Source organism: Myotis yumanensis, unplaced genomic scaffold (assembly GCF_028538775.1).
Source record: "Myotis yumanensis isolate MYYU_CA2020_CCGP unplaced genomic scaffold, mMyoYum1.0.hap1 SCAF_2, whole genome shotgun sequence".
In the NCBI taxonomy this organism is placed as follows: domain Eukaryota; kingdom Metazoa; phylum Chordata; class Mammalia; order Chiroptera; family Vespertilionidae; genus Myotis; species Myotis yumanensis.
In genome coordinates, this window is record NW_027223753.1 from 8,651,871 (window position 1) to 8,672,915 (window position 21,045).

General features: G+C 55.7%; 1 protein-coding gene across 3 annotated transcripts in view; it reads left to right on the forward strand.

Annotated features, from left to right (window-relative positions):
- KAZN (kazrin, periplakin interacting protein) overlaps positions 1-21,045 on the forward strand; it is a 774,836-nt gene that overhangs the window by 748,823 nt on the left and 4,968 nt on the right. For all 3 annotated transcript variants that reach the window (XM_070404122.1, XM_070404123.1, XM_070404124.1), the window contains 6 exons: positions 10,275-10,480; positions 11,286-11,404; positions 18,137-18,368; positions 19,022-19,123; positions 19,580-19,746; positions 20,905-21,019. In XM_070404122.1, the coding sequence (XP_070260223.1) occupies positions 10,275-10,480; positions 11,286-11,404; positions 18,137-18,368; positions 19,022-19,123; positions 19,580-19,746; positions 20,905-21,019 (941 nt within the window). The remainder of the gene's footprint in view (positions 1-10,274; positions 10,481-11,285; positions 11,405-18,136; positions 18,369-19,021; positions 19,124-19,579; positions 19,747-20,904; positions 21,020-21,045) is intronic.

Here is a 21,045-nt window from a genome sequence, read left to right on the forward strand (position 1 = left end):
CTAGCCACAGAGAGGGTCCCCCATTTTCCTTGAGCACACAGCCAGGAAGTGGCGGGGCAGGCGTCCAGCCTGGACAAATCCAGGTTCTGATGTGAAGGCCACCATCTCCGGTTTGGTCTGGTCTGTGGAGACAGACCTCTGCAGAGCACTGGGCAGCCTGCTGGCCTTGGTCTGGGGCCAGTGCTGCCCCATCAACACCGGTATGAACCCTAAATAGAGAGTACGGCTACCTAAGCTGCACTCGGAGGAGAGATGGGGGGCAGAGCAGCTGCTGAGGGTCCCACAGGGCTTGCCCACACCCTGCTCTCAGGCTCCTGCGGAGGCCCAGCCTCAGCCCAGTGCAGTCAGGAGCCCCGAACCTGGCTCTGGACTCCCAGCTGGGCCAATGACCTGCTGTGTGACCCTGGGCAAGTGGGTCTCCCTCTCTGGGCCTCAGGCTCCCCCTGAAACAGACCAGGGCAGTGGTTACCCATCCTGGACCACCTCCCCTGACACTCACTGTCTTGCAGCCCAGAGCTTTGGTTTGTTTGTCTTATAGATTGATTTCATTTGCGCGAAGGGTCTGCGTAAAGCCAGTGTGAAATCCATGAGTTAGGTCATCGGAGTGCCCTCCAAGGAGGAGAAGAGGCAGGGCTGCCTCGGGCCTCCTCCTGCTCCCCTCAAAATTGTGGAAAAGCATTTCTCCATGGGCACCCCTGACTTCCCCTGCTCCCCATGGCAGAACAGTAAAGTGGGGGCTGCTCGTGCCCCTCCTCCACTCCTGTCTTCTGAAAGCCTGTCAATCAAGGGACATAGATACTCCCCGGGAGGCCGTGTGGGTGAACCACAGTGAGACTGTGAAGCAATGCCCCTCAGGTCACAGCTATCCACAGTGTACAGCGCCCTTTCCTAGGCCAGTGGTCGGCAAACTGTGGCTCGCAAGCCACATGTGGCTCTTTGGCCCCTTGAGTGTGGCCACAAAGTTTCAATCGCACTGTACGTGTGTGCCCGCACGTGGTTTTTGTGGAAGAGCCACACTCAAGGGGCCGCAGTTTGCCGACCACTGTCCTAGGCTGACGAGGGTCAAGGCTAAGGGTGTAGATTCTGGGCAGATTCTCTGAGTTCGAACCTCAGTCCTGACATTTGCTACCTGGTAACCTTAGGCAAGTTGCTTAACCTGGCTGTGCCTCAGTCTCCTCACCTGTACGCTAGGGACAGTAAGAGTGTCTGAGAGTGGCTGCCAGGATACAGTGAATTCCTGTACGTAAAAAGCTTGGCTGAGGTAGCAGTGAATGTTAGCCACGATGATGAGGAGACGATGACTGATCTCACGCCAGCCTGTCACCAGCCCTGTGAGTTGGCTAGAGCAGGGTCCTTTGTATAGATGCGAAGACTGAGGCCCAGGTAAGTTCAGCAACACACCCATGCTGCCAGAGACAGCCAGGTGTAGGCCCAGAGGAAGTGAGAATTCTAGAGCTGAGGGGCTCTCAGTGGCCTCTCGCCCACTCCTCTCTGACTGCAGGAAGGGACTTGCCACAGCCTAGCAGGGCATCCGTGGCTGAGCTGGTTCTGGAGCCCAGGGCTCCTGATTCCCAGGCCACTGCTCCACAGACCACAAGACTCAGCCGGAAGAAACTAAATCTCTGGGTCAGTAGTTTTGGAAGCAATGCGTGGTGTCTCCAATCCTTAGAGACAACCCATTAGCTTTTCAAGGCTCTGACAAGTCCTGCAAAGAAAGAAAGTATTTCCCTTTTTCCACCTTGTGCTTCCCAAACTTGACCACAGACCCATCCATGCCTTTGCGTTTAGTCCGTGGAGCTCCCTCTGGGAAGTGTTGGGATGGGGGGCTCCTTCGGCCGCTTTCCTCTGTGCTTGGAGGCCCCACGCCAGTGGCTCTCTGAAGAGTTCTAAGCATGCCACGTTTCTGATGGCATTGGGCCACGGCAAGTCCCTGTGGCTCACGTGGGATCCCCATGTGCCTTGAGAAGCGAGGGGAGTCTGGACCTCCATCTACGTGAGCATCCCCTTTGCTCAGAAAACCCGGTCCGTGGCAGCACCTGCCGAAGGTGGAGGGGCCCCGGTAGATGGGCGAAGGAACGCCAATCCTGGTGTTCATTTTGCTGCTGCCCTCAGTCCCAGGTGTAGACAGAGGGGCCGAGCCCTGATGCAGGGAGAGGAAGGGGCATGCCTCCTGCCAGGATGTCTGGCCCCTGTCACCCCACCAGCTCAGAGCTGCCTAATTGCTTCCTTGGGACAGGCCAGCGATGCTGGAGTCACATCCAGATTGGCTGCAGTCCTGCACGGTGCTAGCATCCTTCCTTGTTAGGAAGCTGATGTCTTGGGGTGGGGTGGGTGGAATCTATGGTTCTGGGCCAGGGAGGGAGAAGGCCACTCTGACGCTGTCACCGCAGGGACCAGAGCTGCGGTGACAGAGGAGGCTCTCTGTACGCCAGAGGGAGTTTGAGAGCCGTCTACAAAGCAATTGCAGCTCAGGGGTATGAATCATTCATTCCCAGGTTCCCTCGGTCTGTGTGTGTGTGTGTGTGTGTGTGTGTGTGTGTGTGTAAGAAACACACACTCACTCGTTTTAGCGACAGCCGGAACCCAGCGGAGTCTATAAAAACCAAGCAGCACAGGGAGGGGTGTGGAGGAGCAAGCCAGGCTTGGGAGCCAGGTCTTTGGGCTTTACCACTTAGCTCTGTGACCTAAGCCAGTCCCTTAGTCCCTTTGAGCTCAGTTTCCCCCTCTGTAAAATGGAGCTGAAACGGCCTATCTCCCAGGCTGTTGGAAAGGTGAATAGATGGATCGCAGCTGCTAGCTGCAGCGCTGCAGGAGACGCAGCTGAGAGCAAGTGCAGGCCACGAGAGAAAACACAGCCCTCCCTGGGCGTTTCTGAGCTCCACATTCCCGTCTGTAAAATGGGCCTGTGGGAGCCTCGTGCCCACCTCCCAGGGAGGCTGCAGCGTGCTCACAGCCACGGATGGTGGAGCCGCAGGCAAGCGTTAGCAGCAGGACCGTGGGGCCTCTGGTGGGAGCTGGAATGATTTGGACTCACGGGGCCACTGCCAAGCGTGTTGAGGGCGACAAGGACTGTGCTGGGCACTTACCCGCTTCATTCCCATTTGGCCTCAAACCCAGAGGCCCATGTGGCCAAGGCGGCAGCAGGACCAGAGTCAGCCTACCAGTGGCCTGAGAGCCCAGCCAGGTGGCTCAGCCATTTCTCTTGGCCTTGGCCGGGCTCTGGAGCTCAGAGACTGGGAGGGTGTGAGAGAGAAGGGAGGGAGGGAGACAGGAGGGAGGGAATGCTCCAACTTCAATAAAGGCGCTGATGGGCCTGACCAAGGGGGACTCCACTCTCCCGGAAACCCCAGAAGCACGTGGTCATCAGTGTGGACGCGCAGGCAGGCGGGGAGGGTGTCAGGCTGAGGACGAGGACAAAGAGATGGGTGAGCAAATGCTACAAACCAAAACCCCTTTTCAAAATACAAGAGCCCGTTGTTAAACATTCACCAGCGCAACACTGGGTTAGGGCTTGCTAGGAAACCAAGTTACCTCGGGGGCAAAAACAGGCCCATCTTCCGCCTCCTGGAATTTGCAGTCTAGAGGGAGTCACGGATGCTCTTCACATAATTACACAACCTTAATTAATCCCGCCATGAGACAGGCGACGCAGGGGCGCACCTGTATTGACGTGTGAGCATGTGAGTGTGAGCGGGAATGTGAGTGTGTTACGGGGGTGACGGGCCTACACTAGTGACCAGAGAAGGGTTCCATGTAAGAGGAGAGATTTAAAGGGACCCTGAAGGTATCGTAGGAGTTCGCCAAGCCGAGAAGACAGCAGCAGGCCGCCTTTGGGGAAGAGGGCAGCAGGTAGAGCAGATGGAGATGGAGGCAGGAGGCAGGATCGCTGGGTGCCCAGGGTGTGAGGGAAGGGGAGAGACGGAGGGGAAGCTGACAACATCACTGGGTCCCACAGACCCCAGTCTGGAAGGAGCTTGGACTTTGTCCCGGGAGCCAGTGAAGGCTGTTGAGCAGAAGCGGTGCCCAGACATAATCAAATTTTAACAACATCCAAACAGTCCTGGCCGGTTGGCTCAGGGGATAGAGCGTCGGCCTGTGGACTGAAGGGTCCCGAGTTCGATTCCAGCCTAGAGCATGTTCCTCGGGTGCAGGCTCCTCCCCGGTCCGGGCCCTGGTCGGGGCTCATGCAGTAGACAACCAATTGATGTGTTTCTCTCACATCGATGTTTCTGTCTTTCCTCTCGCTTCCACTTCTCTCTAAAAATCAATGGAAAAATATGCTCGGGTGAGGATTAAAAAAAGAAACAAAAATAAAAACATCCAAACAATGGAGTTGTCCATCCCTTCCCCATAACTTGGGCTTTTACCACCACTGATGGCAGTAAGCATCACTGTGAGGCAGGCCTGGCTAATGAAGAGATGATAGACTCGACCGCCCACCTAGGGACTCCCTTGGCAGCAGGACAGATGGACAGACCGGCACACGGGCAGGGTCAGCAGAACACGAAGAGTGAGTGCTGGGTGGACAGTGCACACAGCAAGCAGGGTGTCTATTGGGGGCGTGTAGAGAAAGGCAGGCTCCCAAGGGCCTCCCTCTACAAAACCACTAAATCTGGAATAAAACATACTTTTTAATGCATGGCTGGCCTCAGCAAAAGTAAGGGAAATCTCCCAGGCACCCCCACCCCTAAACCTAAAGCTCTGAGCTAATTCCAGAGCAGGAGCAGTGAGCCGTAGCCAGATGCAAAAGCCGTGTCTGTCCAGACAGATGCGGACAGCAGGACTGCTAACGGGGGAGCAAACCTTGGGGTATGGCGGAGCGAAGGGACAGAACCTACCTCTCTCAGGCCCCTGGGCCCTAGCGTCCCAGAAGATGAAATATGAGATCAGCATGCATGAGAGTCAGCAGAAACTCAAGCACCTTTAAACCTCCAAGGCCTTTCAGATAGAGCAGTTGTCAAAACCAAATACAAAAATAATACAAATGCAGTATTTAAAGAAATTTCAGATAAAATCATAGAATGAGCCGAAACCGGTTTGGCTCAGTGGATAGAGCGTCGGCCTGCAGACTGAAAGGTCCCGGGTTCGATTCCGGTCAAGGGCATGTACCTTGGTTTCGGGCACATCCCCAGTGGGAGGTGTGCAGGAGGCGACTGATTGATGTTTCTCTCTCATCAATGTTTTTAACTCTCTATCTCTCTCCCTTCCTCTCTGTAAAAAATCAATAGAATATATATTTTTTTAAAATCATAGAATGAACAAACAGCAAGAGACTGAAAAACAACCAAATAGAACTTTTAAAAACAAAAATATATCATTGGTAGCATTAGAAAAAAATCAGTCCAAGGATGGGTTAAATAGCAGACAAATAGCTGAAGAGAGATATTTTTAGAATAAAAAAATAGGAAATTACCCAGAATGCAACGCTGGAAGATAAGTTGTTAAAAACTCTGAGGAGAAATGAGAGCTTTCTGGTTCACTACAATAGCCCACTAGCCACAGATGGCAAAGTAAACGTAAATTTATGTTAATTAAAATTAAATAAAATTTAAAACTCGGTCTTCAGTTGCACCACCTACATTTGAAGAGCTTATAGCCACATATGGCTGACAGCTGTCACATTGCACATTGTAGATTACACAACTTTTCCCTCATCACAGGAAGTTCTTCTGGACAGTGCTAGGTTACAAGAAAGGGAAGACAAAGTCCAGTCCCAGAAGGAAACAGAGAATGGAGAAGAGGTGATATTTTAAGAGATAATGGTCGAGAATATTCCAAAAATGAAGCCACAGATATGGGAAGTTTCTATCAACCAGAATAACTAAAGAGAAATCCACATCCAGCTGCATCCTAACGAAACTGAAGAACATTAAAGACAAAGAGAAAACCTTAAAAGTAACTAACAGAAGAGCAATGGGACTGGCAGCTGACTTCTCTCCAGCAAAATGGAAGGCAGCAGAAAGTGGAGCAATGTCCTCAAAGCACGGAAGGAAAATAGCTGTCAACCTAAAACTGTGTACCCAGCAAAACGCTCTAAAGAATGGTGTGAAATAGACTTTTTTCAGATAAACCGAAGTTACTCTTAATCAGAGGAACTTTTTAAGATATATGTGTCTTTATTGATTTCAGAGAGGAAGGAAGAGGGAGAGAGCGATAGAAACATCAATGATGAGAGAGAATCATTGATTGGCTGCCTCCTGCATGTCCCACCCTGGGGATGGAGCCTGCAACCTGGGCATGTGTCCTGACTGGGAATCAAACCATGACCTCCTGGTGCAGTGTTCGGCAAACTCATTGGTCAACAGAGCCAAATATCAACAGTACAACGATTGAAATTTCTTTTGAGAGCCAATTTTTTTAAAACTTAAACTATATAGGTAGGTACATTGTTATTAACTTAATTAGGGTACTCCTAAGGCTTAGGAAGAGCCACACTCAAGGGGCCAAAAAGCCACATGTGGCTCGAGAGCTACAGTTTGCCGACCACGGTCCTGATGCATAGGTCGGTGCTCAACCACTGAGCCACCCCAGCTGGGCCAGAGGAACTTTTAAATCAGGTTCTTCATTATCCTAGAAGTAATGTCTAAGCCACAAGAAGAAATAAAGAACAGAGAAATTGGTAAACGTGTAGGTACATTATTTTAATACTTAATATTATCAGTATAAAGAAATCATGATGGCAATGTCTCAATTGTGGGGGGTTTTAAAAGGACTTAATTTAAATACTGGATAGGGTAGGGTTTAGTCAGGAGATGTGATCAGAATGAATGTTTTTAATAATCTTACAGTTTAGGAGAAGGTATTAAGATACTGATCAGCCCTAGCCGGTTTGGCTCAGTGGATAGAACAATTGACCTGGGGACTGAAGGGTCCCAGGTTCAATTCCAATCAAGGGCACATGCCCGGGTTGTAGGCTCGGTCCTCAGTGGGGGGGGGGGGGGGGGGGTGCTTTTAGGAGGCAGCCAATCGATGATTCTCACACATCATTGATGTTTCCATCTCCCTCTCCCTTCCTCTCTGAAATCAATAAAAGTATATTTTTTAAAAAATATATTGATCAATGCTAGGTTTCAAGTTAAATATTCAGGATAAGTTCTCAAGGGCAAGCATTTGAGTGGCTCAGAACCTTCGCATGTATCAGAAGCATCTGAGGGGCTTGTTAATTAAGACACAGATTGCTGCTGGGCCCAACCCCAGCGTTTCCGTGTCAGGAGGCCTGGGCAGGCTCCAGGGGTTTTCACTCCTAACAACTTCCCAGGTGTTGCTGCTGCTGCTGCCTCAGAGGCCGCACATCCAGGACAACTGAACCCGAAACAGAGAAGCGGGCGCTTCACCTCCAAACCCACTGAGGGGGTGGGAATGAAATGAGAAAACAAACAAAAAACCTTCCACCCAGACCCACCCAGGCCAGTAAAAACATCATGCAGGCCACACATGCAATTTTAGATTCTGTAGTGGCCATATTCAAAAGTAAAAAGAAAACAGGTGAAATGAATTTGAGTAATATCTTTTATTTAACCCACAGTCCCAACATATTATTGTTTTAATATGTGCTCATAAAAATTAATAACATAGTTTTACATCGCTTTGTACGCAGCCTTCAAAGTCTAGTGTGTGCTGTACCCCGCCGGCCCTTTGAACGTGGACGAGCCACATTACCGGGGCTCAGTAGCCACACGAGGCTTGTAGCTGCTCTTCGGGACAGAGCCGGTCTTGACTGTAAGTGCCATGAGCCTGCAGAGCTCAGAGACCCCAGGCCATCACTGTATGCCAGACACCCACTGTCTGCCAGGCACCGGGCTGAGCATTGTGTATACTTCATACAGCCTCTCATCTGGTCCTCACATAGGCCTGTGTGATTCGACCTCATTATCATCCCATTTCCCAGATGTGGAAAGTGAGGCTGAGGACATTGGAAACACTTTCCCAAACCCAGGTCTCTCATATTCTAACGCCAACCTCAGAGCCTCGAGGTTTCTGTAAAGGATGTTCTATCACAGGCCAGACAGTAACTATTTTAGGATTTTGGACAGACAATCTGTCACAACTACTCACACTGCCATTGCAGCAGGAGAGCAGCCTTAGACCACGTGTGGCAAATAGGTGAGGCCGTGCCCCAGTCACCTTTAATGGAGACAGGCAGGCTTCGGGCTGAATGTGGCCCACGGGCTGTAGTGTGCCAGCGCCTGAGCCAGGCTGACACCCTGTGCGGGGGCCCAGGTGGGGGAACCCTCACTACTGACAATCTGGGGTGCCCTCGTGCCTGTGTTGGGGTGGGCGGGAGAAGGCAGTCTCTCCTCCACAGTCTCACCGTGTCCCGCCTCTTCGTGTTCGGAAGTATCCAGAGTGGCTGCCTCCTGGCCGCCCCTCCTGAGACGCTGCCCGGGCCCAGCCAGGCCTCTAGGTCCTCAGCGCTCACGGAGCTGCCTGGCTATAACCATGAGTGATTCCCCCTCAGGGCTGAGACAGAGGGGAAATAAAAGCCGGGACTGATGGGATCCCGGCCATAAAACCTGGCCCTCTAATGCCAGCATCTGGAAATTGCCTTTAATTCATGGTGTCTGACCCCAAAGACACCCCACAGCATCTCCTCCTTGGAGTTCAGCCCGGGGGTGGGCGGAGGGAGGTGTCGCGCTGAAGGGCTGTCTTTGCTCAGAAACCGAAACGTGTGCTTTGCTCCTATGAACTCGGCGTGGCCTCTGCATTCCTGGAGCCTGGAGCCCATCAGTAACGTGAGTGCAGAGCCAGCTCCTCTCGGGGCCGAGGCCCCTTAGTCAGAACCACCGGCACCGGCTCCCAAAGACCGGCCCAGGAGCGTTAGGTTCTTGTCTGTCCACGGGTCTGCCAGGCCCTCTCCACCCTCCGTGCGCTCTCTCCTTCCTGCTGTCTTTTTGTATTTGCTGTTTCTATGGCAGGATTTCTCTCCTGAGGACTTGCTCTTGGAGTCTCTCTTCCCCTCCCTCCCTCTCCTCCCTCCCTCCCTCTCTCTCCATCTCTGTCTCTCTCTCTCTGACTCCTGCTGCCCATCTTCTCCCAGTCTCCCCCTTCCCACGGCCCCTTACCTCCCTCCCCTGGGGAGACAGAGCCAGGCACTGCAAATACCTTGGCACCCAACACACAAGCCCACCCTCACCTCTCCGTCAGCGGCCCTGCCCACCCGGACCCAGGGGGAGTCTGGCTGGGGCAGCGAATTCCTGCCCAGGTAGGATGCTCAAGGCCCTGGGACTGGGTTCCCTCCCCAGGCACCGAGCCGAACTCAAGCCACACTCCTCCCAGGAAGGCAGGGGGACCGAGGCAGCCACAGCTGCATTCAGGGTGTAGCCAAAAAGCGTCAGGTGTGGACGCGGCGGCCACCAATGAAGAACAGGGTTGGAACTTGCTGGCGAACAGACTTATTGTCTGCGAGGGCCGCTCCAGAAACTGGCTTCGCTTTGTCCTGAGAAGATAAATCACCCAGCTGCCCAAGGTGACCTGCTGCCCAAGATAGTGAAACATGGGCACAGAACGGGGCCCATCGCAGGCGGCGGGTGAAATAAAGGTCGAGCGGCCATCCCCGAGGCCTGTGCGGTCGGAAGATAGTGCAGGCTGCTCCCGGGTGCAGGGGTGCCGTGAGAACCGCGTGTCACGGGACGGACGCAGGGTGCAGTGCGTGGGTCTGCGTGTGTTGTAGCCTGGGCAAGTGTGTCTCCCAACGTGCGCTTCGCTAAATACTAACAGCTGCTGCCCAAGGGGGCGGGATTTGGGGCCATTCCCACCTTGTTTTATTTGTATTCTTTTCTGGATTAAGTTTTTAAAATTCTTCTCTGTGTGTAATGGGGGAGTGGTGGCAAAACAAAACAAAGGCCATTTTGGGGTTTTTTAAAAGTATGTTTTTATTGATTTCAGAGAGGAAGGGAAAGGGAGAGGGAGATAGAAACATCAGTGATGAGAGGGAGTCATTGACCGGCTGCCTCCTGCACGCCCCACACTGGGGATTGAGCCCACAACCCGGGCATGTACCCTGACCGGGAATCGAACCATGACCTCCGGGTTCATAGGTCGACGCTCAACCACGGAGCCACACCAGCGGGGCCATTTTGATTTTTAAAAGAAGAAATGCTTGGGGGGAAGACGTCCCTGCCCTCCTCCTGCAGGGGGAATGCGGGCTCAGGGGTGCAGCCTGCCCGTCCCTGCCCCCCCGCGGCCCCCCCGACCCCCCCTCCCCAGCAGGGCCTGCGTGCGTTGGGAGCCCGGACATGTGTGTGTCCTCCCCAGCCTGCACTCATGTGTTGCAGACTCGGACAGCCAGTGCAGCCCCACGCGACAGAGCCTCAGCCTGTCGGAGGGCGAGGAGCAGGTGGACCGGCTGCAGCAGGTGGAGCTGGTCAGGACCACCCCCATGTCCCACTGGAAGGCAGGCGCCGTGCAGGCCTGGCTGGAGGTGGTCATGGCCATGCCCATGTACGTCAAGGCCTGCGCGGAGAACGTGAAGAGCGGGAAGGTAGGGCACCACCGGGCCCTCCCGTGAGCTTTACTAATCCTGAGTTGGCCTGCCCCACCCCCACCCCCACCCTCAGGGGGAGGAGGAGATGTAACCCAGGAGCCGGCTGATCTGGTGCAGGTGCCAGTGTTCCCAAAAAACCCTCAGTCTCCCCAGCAAGTCACAGCCCTCCTGAGCTCAGCCTCCCCACCTTTAAACCGGGACGAGCCTCCCTTTACCTGGCTGACGGGAGGCAGGGCTCCCCGGGAGGGCTCTTTCGGCCTGGATGGAGATCTCCCACCTCCTAGAGCCCCGGCCTGAGAGGTGCTGCAGGGGTGCTCCAGGTGGGCTGCAGGGGTGCTCTAGGTAGGCTGGAGGGGGTGTTCCAGGTGGGGCTTTAGGGGTGTTCCAGGGGGGCTTTAGGGATGTTCCAGCGGGGCTTCAGGGGGTTCCAGGCAGGCTGTGCGGGTGTTCCAGGGGGTGCTCCAGGCGGGCTGCAGGGGTGCTCCAGGTAGGCTGCAGGGGTGCTCCAGGCGGCTGCAGGGGTGCTGCAGGGGAGCTCTAGGTAGGCTGCAAGGGGTGTTCAGGGGTGTTCCAGGGGGACTTCAGGAGTGTTCCAGGGGGGCTTCAGGCAGGCTGTGGGGGTGCTTTAGAGGGTCTGCAGAGGTACTCTGTCCTGACTGCAGGGAAGATGGGCAGGGAGATGGGAGAGGGAGCCCCAGCCAGCAGAACCCTCTGGGGCTCAGCCCTGGCCGACACGGGTCCCGGGAGGCCTTAGGCGCCCCAAGCCTCCCGGGCGCTCAGTGCCCACCTTTCCGGGGCGCAGGTGCTGCTGAGCCTGAGCGACGAGGACCTGGAGCTGGGCCTGGGCGTGTGCAGCTCCCTGCACCGGCGCAAGCTGCGGCTGGCCATCGAGGACTACCGCGACGCCGAGGCGGGCCGGAGGTGAGCCCCGCTCCTGGCACCCGCCTGGGCTGGCCCCAGGGAGGGAGGGAAGTCCCCCCAGGACCTCCGATCACACAGGTGGGGTGAAGGGGCGCCGTAGGCCGGGCCAGGTGTGCAGTCTGGTCCCACACATCTCTGGGCAGGAGGCCCAGGCACACCCCAGTCCCCCCATGGAAAGATGGAGACCAGGGAGTGAGTGAGACCCCACATGCCCTTCCATCCCCCTGTGCAGGGGTCGGGGAGACCTCACGCACCCCCAGAACTCCTCTCTCTCCGAGGTGCACCAGCCGAGTGGAGGTGGGGATTTGGCCACAGTGTCTGCTCTGCCTGCTTCCAGCTCAGCCCCAGCTCCCGGGGTTCCAGGGCGCGGAGGACGCGGAGGACACAGAGGGAAGGAGCAGGCAGGGAGGCGCAGGATGGGACGGGAAGAAGTGGACACAGCAGGCCCGTGGGAGGGGCTCCTTGCAGGAAGCACACCAGGGAATGGCCGGGGTCCCTCCCACCAGGTGTGTCCTTGTTGCCCTGCTCCCCCTGCTCTTAGCACCCTGACCCCCACCCATAACATCACCCACCTGGCCTACCTGCTGCAGCCTCTCTCCTCACCTTTTGTGAGCAGGCTTTGCTGGGGGGCCTCATTCACCAAGCAGATCTGGCAAAAAGGGAAGGATCCCCACTCACACACACACTCATACACACACACACATAGATACATGCTCACACACACACTCACACACACACACACACTCACACACACGTAGATACATGCTCACACACACTCACACACTCATCCACTCACACACACACAGATACATGCTCACACACACACTCACACACACACTCATACACACACACACATAGATACATGCTCACACACACACTCACACACACACTCATACACTCACACACACGTAGATACATGCTCACACACACTCACACACTCATCCACTCACACACACACAGATATATGCTCACACACACACTCACACACACTCATACACTCACACACACACACAGATACATGCTCACACACACACTCACACACACTCATACACTCACACACACACACACACACACACTCAAGTGCCCAGAGTGCAGAGGGAGGAAGGAGCAAGCTGGTGAGCGGACACTTTTGTTTTGCATAATTATCTCCTTCGCTGGCTCCCCATCATTTCTGTGCAGTTAATTAATCCAGCCCGGTGGTGCGTGCGTTATTTGCAGAAGCAGCTTTGAGGATTAGAAAAGGGGGGGCTGGGGCTGGGAACTCGGGCTGGAAGCTGGAAACCAAATCCTGTGCCGGGAGAGGGCCAGGCGGGCGGGCGGGCGGCACTGAGTGGCAGGAAATAACGAGATGGAGATCGGATCAGAAACTCAGGCCCCACTGAAAGCAGGCCAAGCCCACAGGGGCAGCCCTGTGCCCTCGGGACCCGCCCTGGAGGACGGGCTGGAGGTGAGGGCTGGAGGAGCGGTTCCCGCTGAGATTCCTGCTGAGGCCCCGCAGCACCCACACTCACCGCCCACTCCGCCAGTGCCTCCCTGGGAATCCCCATCCCGGTCACTCAAGCTGGGACTCCCTCCCTCCCCAGAGCCCTCCCAGCACAGTCAGTAAATGCTGCGTTGAGCAAGGTGGGGCTGCCTGCTTCACCTCAAAACTGTGGGATCGCTGCCCCAGTTCCCCCGAAACATGGCCAACCCTGAGGACCTCCGGGAGCCAAGACTCTATGGGGTGGATTCAGGTCAGCACCCAGATGCAAGCGGCTTTCGAAAACCACAGGTGCTGTAGGAGGACTGTTCCCAAGGGCCATGGCTTCCCGGAGAAGGAGGGCCCGGGATTTGAGGGCCCCATTCACTCCCCGGGAAAAGTAGCCCGCCCCTTACTTCCCAGGTGACCTTGCTCTCTCTGGGACTATTTCTCCACCAGTGAAGTGAAGAGGGTCAATTAGGACACGGTTCTTGAACTTTGGGGGATCATGGCCCCTTTGAGAATCAAATAAAAACATTTTCGCCAGAAGAAATATACAAAACTTCACAAATTGGCACTCTGGGACCCTCTGACCCGCCCATGGAACTCTGGGCTAAGGACCTAGTGGGGTCATCATACAGAACACATCCTGTGTGACTTTGGGCATGGCCTGGCCCTCTCTGGGCCTTATCTCTAAAGTACTTTGCAAAACCATCACCCGTCCTCTTATGGGTACAATTTCATTTAACACCGATGCAGGATAGATGCCCTTACCCCCATTTTCAAGAAGGGGAAAGTGAGGCCCACGGGCACAAAGTCACAAAATACCTAACTTTGAAGTCAGTTCCCTTCCCAGGCTCCCATGTTCCCTTGTGTTAACAGCCACGGCTCCTCCTACTATCATTTATGGAACACTCGGTGAGTCCAGCTGCTCTGCTACTCGTTTTCCCTTCTCTCATCCCCGAGGCCCCACAACTCCGGACACTCACACGGTCAGCCCATTTTACAGATGAGGAAACTGAGGCACAGAGGTGCAAGGTCTGGAGCCAGCACAGTCTCGTGTTTTCCGCGTTGAATAATGAATGACCCAGCTAATAGCTAAATCTGTGCCCAAACCCGGATTTCCAGGTCTAATCCAGCCCCAGCTTAAGGAGGGGGGGCAGTGTCAAATTTGACAAAATGTCTTCAATTATTTTTTAATGTATTTTTATTGATTTCAGAGAAAGGGAAAGGGAGAGAGGAGAGAAACATCAATGATGAGAGAGAACCGTTGACCGGCTGCCTCCTGCACGCCCCCTACTGGGGATCGAGCTGGCAACCCGGGCACATGCCCTTGACGAGGAATTGAACCGTGGCCTCCTGGTTTCACAGGTCGACGCTCAAACACTGAGCCACACCGGCCGGGCTGTCTTCAATTACTTTTAAGGTCAAGACGCTTTCTTCAACGCGGGCGCTTACAGTAGCTCAGACCAACAGCTGAGAAAGTGGTGCCACGCTGAGGCGCCCTGGGGACGGCTTTAATGAAGAGAGCCGGTGTCGCAGGGCGGCGCACACACGGCTGCTGCTGGTTAGAAACAGCCTCGCTCAAGGACGTGAGCAGGCGCCCCTCCCGCCCGCCACCCACGGCCGTGGCACCGCTGACTTGCTGAGCACACCCTTCCTTCCCCAGGAGAGGAGGTGGTCTGGCCGGGCAGTGCCAGCCGGGCCCGGTGGCATCTCATTCAGAGCCGCCAGCTCCGACTCCTGCCGGGAGAGAGAGCAAGGATGGCTGGGCCTGGGACGGTGCCTCTGAAGTGACAAGGCTGGAGCGGGTCCTAGAGGGGCTGGCAGGGGTCTACCTGCGCCCAGCAGGGAGCTTGTCTCCCCAGAAGGTTCCAGGTCGGGAGCCGGAGCCAACGCCCCACTCGCTCTGTTTTCCTGCCTGGGAAGCTGCTGAGCATGAGCTCTGGGCCGGTGGGGCCTGGACGTGCTAGACATGCCCACCGGTCCTGCCTCCAGGAGCTGGCGGTCCAGCAGGCAGCTGGCAGCATGGGCAGCAATGACCCTGGGTGCCCAGCACAGGGATGGGACCCAGCAGCAGGTGGGTTGGGGGTGGGGGCCAGGGGGGCAGAAGGCTTTGGAGAGAGCAGAATCTCAGCAGGAGTTCAGCAAGGGAAGGGGGGACAAGGAGGCCCTGGCCCCCCGGGGGCAGGCCCAGTGGTTCTGGCGGCTGAGGGGCAGGAGGAGGGACAGTGAGGCCGGGAGCCCGCCCTGCCGGTGAAGTGTCTGCTGCGGGTCGGGTCGGCACCAGGCGGCTGGCTGGCAGAGAGCAGTCCTGGGCTCAGGTCAGGTACCTTTCCAGCTCCTGTGTGGTTCGTGCTTGAAGGAAATACTCAGAGGCAGAGGCTCAGGCTGGGGGAGCGACTTCAGGCAGCACAGTCGGGGCACAGCTCCCTCTGGGAGGCGGGAATGGAGGCCTGGGGCTGGGGTTGGGGAAGGGCTGGAAGGAAGGGAGTGCAGGGGGAGGGGAGGAGGAGCAAAGAGCCCAGAGCATCTCCGAGGTCCCCCAAGGCCGGAGCCGGGTGAGGGAGGGGAGCCCAGACCCTGGTAGCCCCTCCGAGGACTTCTGATTTGATTCCTACCAAGGAAAGTCACCATACAGTCTTCTTGTTTTATTTTCTCTAAATCTACCCTTTTTAAAAAATTTCTTCCTCGTTTACTGACTTATTTTTTATTAGTTGAATGTTCCTACTACTGGCTTGTGAACTATAACTTCTTTATTTTTTTATTGTTGCTGTAGAGGTTACAATATAAACACTTAACTTACCACTGTCTATTTTCAAATAATAGCATGCACCTTTGTCTATAGCAGCGGTTCTCAACCTGTGGGTCGCGACCCCTTTGGGGGTCGAACGACCCTTTCACAGGAGTCGCCTAAGACCATCGGAAAACACATATATAATTACATACTGTTTTTGTGATTAATCACTATGCTTTAATTATGTTCAATTTGTAACAGTGAAATTGGGGGTCACCACAACATGAGGAACTGTATTAAAGGGTCGCGGCATTAGGAAGGTTAACCACTGGTCTATAGTATAAAATGATTTCTCCTCCTGCCTTTGTGCCACCGTTTTCACCTATAAATACTTTGCTCCTTTATTCGTTGTCCTTAAATTCATCCCTGTGGTAGCATATTGCCGAATTCCCTTTTTCTAAAAGCTGGTTAATATTCCATTGTATGCTCTCACCACAGTTGGCTTGTCCATTCATCTGCTGATGGACACGTGGGTGCCTTCCCGCTTCTGGCTGCTGTGGAAAGTGCTGCCGTGAACGTGGGTGTACAAATACCTCTTCGAGGCCCTACTCTCCATTCTTTTGGGGAGATGCCCAGACGTGCAATGGCTGGAATTCTATTTTTAAGGTTTGAGGAGCCACCACACTGCTTTCTACAGTGGCTGCGCGTTTTCCCTCCCACCACCAATGCACAAGGGTTCCCGTGTCTCCACTCCCCCGCCAGCCCATGCTCTGTGGGCTTTTTGCTAGTAGCCATTCTAATGAGGGGGAGGTGGCATTTCATTTGGTTTGCGTTTCCCTAACAGCTGGTGTCGCTGAGCGTCTTGTCACGTGTCTCTCGGAGACCCCCTACCTCCTTTAGAGACGTGTCCGTTACGGTCATTCGCCCATTTCTGAACCCGGTTACCTTTCTGTTGTTGAGCTTTAAGAGTTCTCCTTTTGATTCTTTTGTGGGGTCCAAATTTCCACTGGCTCGTTGTTGTCTTCCCTCTGAAAGAAATCCCTTGAACCTTTCTCGGAGGCCATTCCTCTGACGACAGATTCTTTCAATTTTGCTTGGGAAGAAAAGCCTTTGTTTCCACCCTCATTTTTAAAGGCATTTTTTTTAAAGAATAGTTCTAGGTTCACAGCAAAATTGAGGGGAAGATACAGAGATCTCCCATGTCCCGTGTACCCACCCCCAGGCACAGCCTCCCCTATTATCACACCCCCCACTAGATGGAGCATTAGTTACCACGGAGCCTGCATAGACACATCATCACCATCCCAAGTCCATAGCTGACATGGGGGCTCACTCTCAGAGTGAGTGGCACATTCTGTGGTTTGGACAAACATGTAGCGACGTACGTCCATCGTTACCGGGTCAGACGAGTGGTTTCACTGCCTTGAAAATCCTCCGTGCTCCACCTGCTCCTCCCTCCCCTCAACCCCACCCCCTGGCAGCCCCTGACCTTGGTACTGTCCCCCTAGCTTCGCCTTTTCCAGAAGGCCATGTGTTTGGAATCGTACACTCTGTGGCCTTTCACTTAGTCATATGCACTAAGCTTCCAGCACAGAAAGATTTTAAGCAGAGGAGTGCCCTACTCTAATTGAGGTGATTCCAGGTCCACCTGGCAGCCCTGGGGAGCATGCATTAGAAGGGGCGGTGGGGTGGGGCAGTCAGGAGGCAGGCGCAGAAATCCATGCCAGGGATGGTCGTGCCTGGAACCTAGAAAAGAAGAGGAAGGGACAGACACACTGACAACACGGACTGGTAGATGGACAGGGTGGGGGACGCTGACCTATTCCTTCTGCGAGGCTGCCACCGTGTGGCGAGCAAGGGAATGACAGCCGACTGGACTACCCTCGCCAGGCTCCTCCACCAGTTCATGCATCTGAGTATTCCTGGTGCACCTACTATGTGCGTGGTCCTGGGACAAGTTCTGTGTGGGATTCAAGGAAATCTGAGGGGTGGCAGTGAGGAGAGAATACTGCAATAGACAAAATGTAGGCTTTAATTCTGATTCCTAGGCGTGCTACCATGTGACTGGCTGCAGTCCAAGGAGAGACTGGCTTTGTGGGCCTCGGGGGTTCTGGCGGGGCCCTAGGTGGCGGGGCAGTGCAGGAGCCCCCAGAGATGCTGTTTACTGCGACACATGTCCCTGCTGCCCATCACTGTCCCTCTCTACTGTCATTGTGTCCGAATGTGGTCTTTTCTCTTTTCCTATCCCCTCTATCTCTCCATTGGTCCCTTTTTACCCTTGGGGGCGCGCTCTCTCCCTCCCTCCCTCGTGCCCTCTTCCCTCTCTCTCTCTCTCATCCCCCTCTCACTTCACCTCTGCTCTCTCTTCCTGTCTCTCCATTCCTTCCCTCTTCCTGTCCGTCTCTGTGACAGTCTGCCCCCTATTGTTTCTCCCCCCTTCTCCATCTCTGCTCACCTCTGTTCCATCTCTGCCCACCCCTCTGTTCCTTCTACCTTTCCCACCGCCCCTCTCTCTGGCTGTGTCTCTCCTCACCAGCCTGTCCAAAGCGGCCGACCTGGACCATCACTGGGTGGCCAAGGCCTGGCTGAACGACATCGGCCTGTCCCAGTACGCCCAGGCCTTCCAAAACCACCTGGTCGATGGGCGGATGCTGAACTCCCTGATGAAGCGGGACCTGGAGAAGCACCTGAATGTGTCCAAGAAGTTCCACCAGGTCAGCATCCTGCTGGGGATCGAGCTGCTGTACCAAGTGAACTTCAGCAGGGAGGTGAGAACCAGGCTGTGGGTGCAGGCACCTGTCATCGCTTACTTCCCCCTCTGGCAGTCACTGTTTGCCCATCCAACCACCTTCCCATCCATCCACCCGCCCATCCATCCACCCATCCATCCATCCACCCATCCACCCATCCATCCACCCACCCATCCACCCATCCATCCATCCATCCATCCAGGCATCCATCTCTTTCTCTCTCCATCCCTCCTTCTAACAACTGCCTATAGCAGTGATGGCGAACCTTTTGAGCTCGGCGTGTCAGCATTTTGAAAAACCCTAACTTAACTCTGGTGCCATGTCACATATAGAAATGTTTTAATATTTGCAACCATAGTAAAACAAAGACATATTTTTGATATTTATTTTATATATTTAAATGCCATTTAACAAAGAAAAATCAACCAAAAAAAAATGAGTTCGCTTGTCACCTCTGACACGCATCTCATAGGTTCGCCATAACTGGCCTATAGTAGGGGCAGGCCCTGTGCTCAATTCAAGGGAAACAGTGAGCCCTCATCCCCCAAGAACTCATCACTTGTCCTCACCCAGGCCACTGAGGTCCCTGTGAGCACTGTGGACCCTTATCCCCATGTGACCTCAGCCCGCTCCCTTGTCCCCCAAACTGACCCACTGTCTCCCTCCCACAGACCCTCCAGGAGCGCCGGGCCCGCTGCGAGACACAGAACACAGACCCCGTGGTCTGGACCAACCAGCGGGTGCTCAAGTGGGTGCGAGACATTGACCTGAAGGTGAGGGGTGACGGCGGGTGTGGGGGTGACTCAGGCAGATGCAGACCCCATGCATGTTTGTGTGAGCGGGGGGAACGTTACCCAGGCTGGCAAGAACAAGCTGCCTCCTGTCACTCAAGAGGAGGGGACTACAAACCCCGCCCCCACAATGGGCCCCAGTGCCGATGCCCTCCCCACAGTGGGTGAGGAATGCCAGCCATCCTCACTCTCTGGAGCAGGCGCGTTGACTCCAGGCCCATCGTCTCACTCGAGTACGTGTGGGCTGCCTGCCGCGGTCTGGGAGAGTCAGGGACAAACTGGCCTCGGCCACTGCCCCGCTGGCCCTAAAGAGAGAGGGTGGGCTTCCCCTCAGTGTGAAATGACTGGTCCCCAAGGGGCCAAGCCACTGGGAGCGAGGGCCCCCTCCGGCCAGCAGGGCGGCCCCTCAGGCTAAGCAGCCTCGTGCCTTGCCCCCAGGAGTATGCAGACAACCTGACCAACAGCGGGGTCCATGGCGCTGTGCTGGTGCTGGAGCCCACGTTTACTGCCGAGGCCATGGCCACCGCCCTGGGCATCCCCAGCGGGAAGCACATCCTCCGGAGACACCTGGCGGAGGAGATGAGCGCCATCTTCCCCCCGGCCACGTGAGTGCGGGCAGCCTCGCCCTGGGGGGGGGGGCGGGGGGGCAGGTGCCCCGACTCCCCATCCGGGCCCTCGCTCACGCTCACGGGGTCCCGCCTGCCCCTGCAACAGGGCGGTTGGTCTCCTTTCATAGGCTGGGAACTTCAGCCCAAACGTCATGGACTAGAAAGAGGTGGAGTAAAGTGTGTGGGTACGTCCCCACGGCCCCCGGCATTCGGAACGGGGAGAAGGACGGAGAGTGTGAGCAGAGGCCCCGGGAGGGGGTCTCAGCTGGGGACGATTCGCACCGGCCTCAGAGGTCGACGTGGCCATTCCAGGCAGGGATGCCTGTGGGGTCAAAGGCTTGGAGAAGGGGCTGGGCATCCGAATGGTGTTTATGGTCCAGGTGAACAGACCCGGCCAGCCCACCTACCCAGTCTCCTCATCAGAAAAGTGACCAAGAACAAACACCCAGACGGGCAGGCTAGCGCCTCCTAGTGGATGCTCCCCGCAGGTGACTGCAGCAGGTCAGACCCTTCACTGAGCGCTGAGGTCTGACGAAGTGGCTGCAAATGCTCACTAGGCCGCGTCAAGCCTCCGAAGAGCTCCGTCTGGTGCTGGTTTCTTCCCAACGCGTTTGTATTTCCATCCGAAGGAGCCACACGGCGGGATGGCAGCTGCTGTGGGAGAACGAGGGGGATATTCCGGCGCGGTGGTGGCAGGGCCAGCCTGGTGCCTCTGTGTGCACCGCAAAGGCAGGCACTTCCCCTCAGGGCACTCGGCTAGTAAAGGCCAGAGGTGCTTCCCGGGCTCCATTGAACGGATGAGGAAACGGGCCCAGCGAGGTCATCGGCGGCGGCACGAGGGCACAGCCAGGGGACTCAGACCAGGCCTGTGCCCCTCACAGCCCCTGCTGGTCACAGTCAGATGTTATCATAGCCGTCCGTCACGGTGCACCAGCCACTCTGGGCCTCTGTGTGCGTCATCTCATTCGGCCCCAGGATGCCCTTATGAGAGAGGTGCTGCGATGACCCCTTACAGAGCTCATGGCCCCAGGGACACAGCTGCTAAGGGCCGACCAGGCCACGCGTGAGCGTGCGTGTCTCCGGGAGCCGGAGCTGACTGGATCCCCCGCCACACACACACACACACACACTCACTTGGAATGCTTCTCTCCCCAGCTCCACGGGCATCCGGGAGGCTGAGCGCTTCGGCACGCCCCCCGGGCGGGCCCCCGGCACCCCCCGGGCGGGGAAGGAGGAGAACAGCAGTGGCATCAGGCACAAGGCTGGCCGGGTAAGTGGCCTCTGGTTCACTGAGTC